The sequence below is a fragment of the Pollachius pollachius genome, assembly GCF_949987615.1.
Source record: "Pollachius pollachius genome assembly, chromosome: 8".
Taxonomy (NCBI): domain Eukaryota; kingdom Metazoa; phylum Chordata; class Actinopteri; order Gadiformes; family Gadidae; genus Pollachius; species Pollachius pollachius.
The window spans coordinates 12267982-12277723 of NC_136941.1; the positions used below are offsets into that span (position 1 = coordinate 12267982).

The 9742-nt window shown below is 43.1% G+C and overlaps 1 protein-coding gene across 1 annotated transcript in view; it reads left to right on the plus strand.

Moving 5' to 3' along the window:
• Positions 1–8852: 8852 nt before the first annotated feature.
• Positions 8853–9742, plus strand: part of LOC307079241 (voltage-dependent calcium channel subunit alpha-2/delta-3-like) — a gene marked incomplete at both ends in the record, with an annotated part of 122284 nt that continues 121394 nt past the window's right edge. The window contains 2 exons of the mRNA XM_079741440.1: positions 8853–8977; positions 9428–9509. Of these exons, the coding sequence (XP_079597566.1) occupies positions 8853–8977; positions 9428–9509 (207 nt within the window). The remainder of the gene's footprint in view (positions 8978–9427; positions 9510–9742) is intronic.

Genomic DNA, 9742 nt, shown 5'->3' on the forward strand with positions numbered 1-9742 from the left:
GGGGAGGTTGCTGGGTCCTCCTCATACACCACCAGGTGCACCACCCACACCACCGGGTTCGACTGCCAAAGCGAAGCGACGAGGCGTTGCCGTTGACACGATGTGAAGAACGGAGAAAGACAATACGATCATGGAAGCTATAAGTCACAGCTATGTAAAACAAAACACGACAAAATGGAAAAAACATGACAAAAAAATGACATACATGTACAGAAGTGTCACTCTGCGGAGGTCCTTTTTTTTTATATACAAACTGTAATCATGAAATACTACTAGGTACAGGACGACTATGCTAATCCTCATAACCAAAAAGGATACAAAGCTGTAGATACATTAATATCTCTATACGAGCATAGCTGTTTACTAACTTCAGATATTGCACAAATAATAAACATAGGTACAAGTACAGAATTGTTCTATGGGGGATTGGTTAAAGTAATAATGCATTTGAGTTTTCTATAAACTGTCTGTCTTATATTTGTCCGAGCTGTGCCAGGCAATTGTAAGGTTTAATTCAAACTGTAAATTACAGTACAAACCCCTACCCTAGAATGTGCACACTATGGAATGCTGTCCAACCACTGGAACCGAGAGGCCCTTATAGTCCAGGATCCACATTTGCAGCGGTTAATGCATCAGTAAGTCATTGCTACTGAGCAACAAAAAAAATAAAACATTCAGCATGACAGTAAATAGATATCTTAACATTGGATATGGCAGTTCTGTTCATCTGTAGCAGTGTGAAATGTTTTTTCTTTTCTTCTGTTGTCATCAATGTATCCTACAAACTATGAAGCAGATGGGGCAGTTTGTCCATGGACCAACTGGTGTAGATTGAACAATAAACGGTATTCGAAGACTCTGCTGTGTGCATATCTTCCCTCGGGCTTCATTGTTACATTTGAATGTGTTTTGTTGTGTTTCCATTCCTTTGGATGTTTTCTCTCATACTGTTGATCCGTGTCGTTACTCACAGTTCTGTCAGCCCCTGTCATAGTATCCTGCCAACTCTCTCTCCTCCTCCTGAGTGCCATCTGTTCTTCCATCTCACCTCAGCTCTCTGACCTTACATGGTCATGACCCCTCACTGGGACAGTTGACCTGTCTCGGCACACGTCCAAACAACTTCGTGGCTACTCGGTAGCCTATCACAGATAACTTAGTCTGGTGAGTAAATCAGAAATTAATAATAATATACTGCTGTAATAGTGTCAGAGTACTGGTCAGTTTAGAGGCCAAACTGTATTCTTATTTGAAATAATATAAATTTACAAGAAATCTGAAAATACCAAATGTTCTATATTGTATTTCTAAAACGCTGCAATAGCTGCACCAATAACTAATTTATTTTTATTACAGCTATGATATATGTTCTTTGTTTAGAATAAACGGCATTGTCTTCAAATGAGGAAAGCATAAGGTATAAACAAAAGGTAGGGCTTCTTCCGGTTGAACAGCTACTCCCACATAGATATCATATGGCAAGGTAATATGTCCCACTTAAGTTGAAAGAGCAAGGTCATTATCGTTGCATTTATCTGCAAATTAAGACTCAAAAAATGTGATCTTATTTTACCAAGATCTTAGATTGTTTTTTCCCACTTTTCTGTTTGTAGGGATCGTTGCCTCCAGCAGGAGGCGTACTCCATTCATTGGGTGGAGGTCCATGTCTAATGTACGTTCTAGAAAGACAAACAACAACAAAAGAACAAGACATTCCTCACATAGTAAACAGTAACTTTTTATACATTGAATATTATAATTCCCTTGCTCTTTGTAGTTCAATGGTACTTTAAAATATTTTAGCGAAAGGATTTCGTAGTTTATTTCATGTGATTCCTTACATACCGTCCTTTTAAGGAAACCAAGCGATTGTTTACAACAAAGTTATTCTGTTGCTAGATAGGTCTATTGGACCTGTTTTAAGGTTTAATTGACTCATTTGTTAACTTTTTATTTTTTACCAATATAGCTCCACCTTGACAAGAACCAGATAACAGCAAATAAGACGTTGAGCCTGCTGTTATTAGTAGAAACAGGCATTATTTGCACTATCGCTGTGTGCACACCAAAAGCACAAAATATTTGTTGACGTCCAGGAATTCTAAACAAATGATGGTTTCATCCAAAGCTTCTGACCATTTCTAAAGTTCACGGGTGACCAGATTCGAAACATGTGTGCAGTGTCATTGTGTCCATTCCCTGTTCTAGTTGAGCTTGACAGGATCTAATTTAATGTAGGGGATATTATTCGTCCTTCATTTCGTGTATAGAGGACACACGGACACATGAAAAGTTGTTTGCCCTTTCTAGTGGTGGGTGCGATTTGCCGGTGGGGATGGTGGGGATTATCCCCCCCTCTGGTTTACACGTCCTACCCTCTGCTGAATTATTTTTATCCTCGGTGGGGATAAAAATTATCCCCCCCACCCAAAGTATTTTCACCATTACATCGTAATAATTAACAACCAAAATACACAGGGTCCGTCTTCATTTTGAAACATTTTAAAATGTTTCTCAAAATTATCCCCCCCTCTGGTTTTTTCACAAATCGCACCCTGGGTATAGTATTGTATATTTGTTTGTTTATAATGGAGCCCACGGCCGTTTCTAACGCAATGTTGAGCTCTATTAGTGCACCTTCTCATTTTGGCCAGTAGATGGCAGTGTTTGAATAATCATTGGCGGACCATTGGCAATATGTATCGCCAAAACAATCAATAACATCAAATTACAAAATACATACAGACTGCACTGACCATGCACCGTATAACTTCCAACCTATGAGTATCGAGTCCCAATCAAAGGAACATATATGAGTAGCTCTTAAAGGCCCACTCCAAGAAGTCATTTAGAATTCAGTACCATGGACAGCTCCCTTTCCTTCAGCGGAAGCTTTCTTAAAAAAATATATATACAATTTCCTTTAGATAATAACAACAGAAACAGAAACACAACGTAACTTTTCAAAGAAAAAGTTTTTATTTTGACTATATCAAAGCTGTTTTTGTGCACGCCCCTTTCCTAAGTGATACAGCCCTGCTAAAGACAGTACGGAGCTGATATGAGGAGGAGTTGTGTTTAGTGTTAATCTCTCCCAGTCCAGAACTCCACTCTAACGATACTCGGAGTGCTCAAAGCTTGGGAATCAGACTTTGTGGCCGTTGCCTGTGCGGAGACAGATAGGCCCGCCTGTTTTATATGTAAAGCTGTTAGCTAGAAAGCTCTGGCCTGCAGGGTATTCCAAACCAAGTCTTTTGTTGCAACAAAATTGTGGCAGAGTCCCACTGTCTAAGCTGCTTTGCATTCTGGGAGTAGAGAGGCAGGGAGAAGGCACCCTGGATTGTGGGTAAAGTTGGAAGGGGTTTGATTAGAGGTGATTTCTTTTCAAATGGAAGAACAAACATTGGTTCTATCTGTGTCTGCTTTCTTCTTTTCCTTTCAATTCTTCCCTATATTTATTTTCTCATAACTCTCTTTTTCAGTTATTAGTTGGACATCAACACCGTCAATAAACTTTGTCTTTGATCCAACCTGAAACACCATTTTTCAATGTGCATTCCTATTGGCATGGCAACGCCTGGATGGGCTCTAACCTCTTGACTGCATGTTAAACTTTGAACGAGTTAATCAGCGTTCCACTGGGGGCCCAGAACTCAAGCAGGACTGTTAATCTGCCTATGAAAGAGAAGTTTAGAGTGCATTCAACTCTCAAGTGCATCAGTGGCGTGTACAAATCAAACGTTATTGTCTTGGAATTAGTTGTGGCTGGTTATGGTTTAGCCATTCACTGTGACAAGCATCTCAATGCCTGCGTGGGATTAATGGTTTTCTTCAGGGTGCTAGGGGTTTACGTTCAATGTTATTAAAACTGGTCGCGCATGTTGTGTTGTACATGTGACGATACAACGCATTGCAGCACAGTGAGAGAGAGAGTGAGAGAGAGAGAGAGAGAGAGAGAGAGAGAGAGAGAGAGAGAGAGATGGCAGAGGCAGGAGGGGGGTGGTTATCTGGTTTCAGTTTGTCCCTATAATTTCCTGTAACAACGAGCTTAGCACTGCCTCTCCAGGCAAACAGCTCGCCTTTGAAGGGTGATTCGAAATATACATTTTAATAAGGTGAACCCGGGCTGAGCCAACGGAACGCAAGGAATAAAAAATAAATAAAAAAAGATAGAGAAAGGAGATTGCCTATCTGAAATTAGCTGATGAAAGTGGGGAGAGTGGTTTGTGTGGGTTTGGGTTTTGTAAAGGAGTGACAGAATGTGGCGAGCAGGACTTGTAGCAAGGTGTTTTTTTTGTTTAATTGAAATTACTCGGGAAGGTAAAATGGATCAAGGAGCTTTGGGCAAAACAACTCCATGCATGATCTGAATGCAGAGCACTTCTAAAAAGCTACACAAAATAATGCATAGACCGCTTATTCCCTCCTCATAATGAGGCCACGTTTTCCCAACCATAGACATATTCCTCAGAAAAGCCCAATCGTTGTTTTGAAGATTGGAAAAAAATTAACATGTGTCTGACTTCTTTTTCTTGTGTGTGCATATTAATTGATGCATGTTTGCATTTATTCTTTAGTTCTATAATAGCAGTAGAAATATGTGACGCTTGAGGTCTTGCACATCATCCAGTCCATTCTATCATTCTATCCCCGTCTCTCATTTCCATGTTCCTCCATTCCTGCTATTTCTGAAGAGGGTTCCTTTAATTATGCATAATGTCATAGTGCTTTTTCTTTTGCTGTCCGTTCAAAATATATAGCTTTCTGGTAGAAATATGTGTGTTTTCTGTGTGCGTGCTCATGTGTGAACAATTCTGTGTGTGAGAGAGGACGAGTATGTGATGAGTGTGTTTGTTTTGACGTTTACATTACATTTCTGGGGGGAAAAATAAAAGTTAATCAGGCTTCACGGTTAATGTCGTTCTATAGTGAGATGCAAAAAAATTATGAAGATAATGCAGCCAATGACAACAGATATAATACCATTTTCTGCAGGTTCATTCTCACGTCTCACATAAACAGGAAGCAGGCCCACAATAACCCAATAAGTCCCAATAACACATAACTCAGTTTATAAAACGAGTTCATTTCTCCAATGTGCCCGGGCAGAAAAGTGATGGGCTTTCCTCATAAAACCCTGTGGCTAGAATTTATGTGAGCGGTTTAGTGTTCACATCAAGGTAGATGATCAATGAGCTCTCACAGGAACAACAGAGATCAGCTGATCGTGCACTACGGCTCAACTCCCGTTGCGCTTCTTGTACTCTTATTGGACGTCCCGGCTTCACCCCTCTATATCTGGGGGTTTATTTTATTTGATGAGCTCTTCCATTCCTCGTGTTTAGTATCATCTCTGATGCACTCCTACTATTCTGTCTCTGTGCGTCGCTGGGGTCCACCTGGGTTCTTTTGTTGCTGTGTTGTAGGCCTATTGCGTTCCATTGCATTGCTCATTGCTCTTCTAAACCCAGTGCTTCCTGTGTTTGCGAAATCTCAGGCTCCGTGGATTTGTCCTTATTTTCTGCCTTAATTGATGTTCCCGTTTCTTAATCAAACCAAGACGGGCTGTGTGTATGCGCGCACAGGCACACGCATTCACACACACACACACACACACACACAGACTCTGGGGGGCATATGTATGAATTGCTATGCACGCTTAACTACATGCAACCCCCCCCCCCCCCCCCTCAATTAGGCATAGGTATTATCAGGAGCCTTTGTCAGCCATCTGAAGTCAGGGGGTCAGCCAGATAACAGGGCCAATACGGAGCCCCCAAGTCTTTTACCCGGCTAATTCCTATTACATAAACCAAAATGGCGATTCTAATCTCTGAGAAGAAGAGATGGCTAGTGTGTAATTGCTTTAAATTGCAATTATTCTCACTAATAAGGATTCTATTCTAGACATTCTTGCAGGACATGTTAATCAGCACTTTCTCATAAGATACCCGGTAGCCAGTCTCTTAATATGGCTGCTTCTCCTCATGCCTGTTTCCATCTGTTACTTACTGCGTTGTTTACCTTTATGTTTTTAAACTTATTTGTAGTTTCTTTCTTTTTCTCAACTATCCCTCGTAGATCCCACATTGAGCATTGTTCTGCGTGTTTAGTTTCAATGGCATTTAGAAAATGTCAACATAGAGATACAGGCACAGGCACACACACACACACACACACACACACACACACACACACACACACACACACACACACACACACACACACACACACACACACACACACACACACACACTACACACTCTCTCTCTCTCTCTCTCTCTCTCTCCCTCTCTCTCCCCATTCCCTCACCTTTCTCTCTAATCACAACGTATGCTTTCACACGGTGCTGATGTTCCCAGATGGCTCCCAGCAGGCCAAAGGCAAAGCTCACCTGCCTCAGCATGGAGCTCACCGCTGCCCCCTGCTGCCTCTGGTGGGTATAAGCCAACCCTCTTGCATGTTGTGCGTATTTTGATTTATGACTGTGCATATTATTACAGACCACCATTCCAAGTACACGTCACATCCTCCAGCATGGACGGTGGATAAAAGTCTGGCTGTCTCATTATTAATTGAATTAAAGCAGGTATTCCTGGAGCGAGGTGAGCTGGGGGGCCTGGAGAGCAGGAATTATTCATGGCGGGTTGGAGGTTTCACTGAATGGAAGTGGTGGCTTGTCAAGGTCTGTTTGCATCAGAACCGACGACAGTCAGACAGAGACGGTCACAACAGCGACCTCCCGCCACCTTCCGTAAACACAAACCAGCTTTTTCACAAAGTCCCGCATGCTTAAGTTTTTAAGATTAAGTTTGCCTGCGTATTTACATTGTGAATTATGAATCCACAACAGGCAAGACATTTATATAAACAAACCTGGCAGCGTCCTCAACCGCGACACACGTGATGAAGATGCAATTTCTAAAGTAACTTTGGTGGATGTTGGTGATGTGTTGGTAATTTTAAACTGAAGGTATGGTAATAAATCACACATCTGAAGTGTACCTCATTAAGAAGGTCACAAAACCGCTCTACCTGACCCGACCTGAAAGATGTCTTCTCCTTTCTGGGATACTTTGCCTCTGAAAATCCATTGAATAGTTGACCTTAATCTTAATGAGCTGTTGGAGACGTAATAGTAAGAGGTCTCACCCGGGTAGCATGGATTATCACATCAGCCTCTGTTCAGTTCCACTGTATACATTCAAAGTCAATGTGTTTCTGGATCAGACTATTAATATCTGGATCAGTTGTTTTGATTAAAAAGCCTTTTTATATATTTTCCTAATGTTGCGTTCTTTTTGCCTTAACTCAATGAATATTAATTGATTACAATTTAGCGTAGCCAAATGTAATAGTTTTATTAATTGACTCCTTTGATAGACTGGAACTGTCTATCCATCAACTATCTATCTGTGTTATTGTTTGGGTAATGCTTGGCTTTATTTTGTAATAACAACGGTGGGAATCCTTTATTTTATTCTGTTTTCTTATTTTTCATGTTCTTACATGTTTCCATAAAAACAGGGATGCTGCCATCACGTCGTCACTTATCTTCACTTCCGTCGACACTGTGACCGTACCACAGTGACCTCGCTGACAACTGATCAATTTCTGGTAAACTATCGCACGGAACGCGTCAGCGACGTGCAAAACAGGCGCGACGTTGAGGCGCGTTGGACGCGGTGGAGCGGTGGCGCATGAGACACTGTGTGCACCAGTGCCTGCAGTCGTCGTCCATTGGATGAGAGTGTGAGAGAGGTGAGTGTCCTCCCCGATGCCCCCCCCCCCCCCCCCGACATACTTATTTCGTATTGCAGGCAGCCAAGGTTGAAAGTCGAAAACGGATTTACCCTCCGTCCCCGTACCCCATTCACCCGGTGTGTAGACCCCTGCCCGAGTATCAAATGCCGCGCGTAAAACCACAATGTGTGTCAATGTGCAGTCGCCAACCGGACCAGTGAGTGGTGGTCTCATGCTCCCGTGCCGACAAGCAGGTCAATCCCATCAGCATCCCTCCCCCCCCCCCTCCGAAGTCTCTCTCTCTCTCTCTCTCTCTCTCTCTCTCTCTCTCTCTCTCTCTCTCTCTCTCTCTCTCTCTCTCTCTGTGGCTTTTCGTCTGCACTTTTCAATACATCCCCGCTTCGGTGAACTGAGGATATCCTATAAAGTGCACGGGGTGATCTGAAGCGGAATGACAGCTTCGAGACGACCCGTTAAACGGAACACGTCACGGAGCAGTATGGATTGGGGACTATTCGTCATCAACATAACGCAGCAGCATCCTCGTGTGAAGCTATCCCCAGACTCCAAGAGAGGGAGAGAGGGAAGGCGGGGGGGGGGGGGGGGGGGGGGGGGGGGGGGGTGGAGAGAGAGAGAGAGAGAGAGAGAGACTAGCCGCGTCAAGAGGGGTGGGCGTGCTTTTGTTCGCAGCATCATTTGATGATCTCCCCCCAGTTTCCCCAAGTCTTTAATTGCCGCTGCCGCTCGCACTCTCGCACTCCGTGTGTTATCGATGAGAGGTACAGGCAGTGACAGGGGCTCCGACTGACTTTTTCCTCTTGGCGGACTCGAGCCCGAGTTCCCCTCAGCCCGCGGAGCAGCGATACCAGAGGGAAGTCACGCGACGGCGCACTTTGGACAACTTGCACCTATAAAGCTACCGCGCCAATCCAGGCGCCTCTGGCTCCGCTGCACCGGCATGAGGACGGCTAAAGCACTGCCCGTCCACTGATTGATAGAGCTTATATCTATGCATTTTTGGAGTGTCCCCGGAGGTAAACTGGTACACTGAACAATTTACGGAAGCTTAACACAATTACCAGCATTCGCATTGTGACACCTGCAAAATGCAAGTAGACCCAAGAACAGTTTCTTCTCGTGCACGGTGCGCACGCCTGTTCCTAGTTTGCCTAACTCTGAGCAGCGGGGTCATTGGGGTCGGAGGATCTCACCAAAGCATCCCGCCATCTGTGTGAGTAAACGGATTTTTTTTGCTAAGTACGACATAGGCCTATAACTATAGCCAATTAGCCTGATCAATGTATTGGTCAAGGAGTAGGGGGGCTGTTATAGTCATTGTTAATACATGTCTACTTTAATCAAAAAGCACATGCTACATTAGCCGCACAATCCTTCTAAATGTTTTATTTTATTTTTTTGTTTTGTTTTACGTACCTACATTCTTTCATTGATCAAACATAAAGCTATTTGCCCGTTGTGAATAATGCATTGTTGTGTGTCCATTGCCTGTTATTTAGCAGCAATTGCCGAATAAACATGACTGGGGCTTAAATATTTCCTATACACATTAAATGAAGCTGTATTTGCACGCTGCAGGACTATACCACTGTGGTCCATTCCATAGGTGTGATTAACGTGAGGTCTCTCTAATTGCATGTGGGCGCGTGTGTTCCTCGCGTAGGGTGAAGCTGTGGGCGTCAGCTTTCGGAGGAGAGATGAAGTCCATTTCAGCCAAATACTCTGGTTCCCAGCTCCTGCAAAAGGTGAGCCGTGGAAATATGTTGGAAATCAAACAGGGATATTTTGAGGGTTATTTCTGCTCATTCCATTGCATGGCAGCAGAACTTAAAGCACCATTGAGTTGAAGTGTATGGGAGATAGATCTTTTTTGCCGCCCACATTGTCTTTTTTTTGGGTGGGGGGAATTTAGGTTAGTTTTTGGTAAGCTCTCAAATGTTTAAAAGAGCTTTTAAAGTGACACTTTACATTTATAATG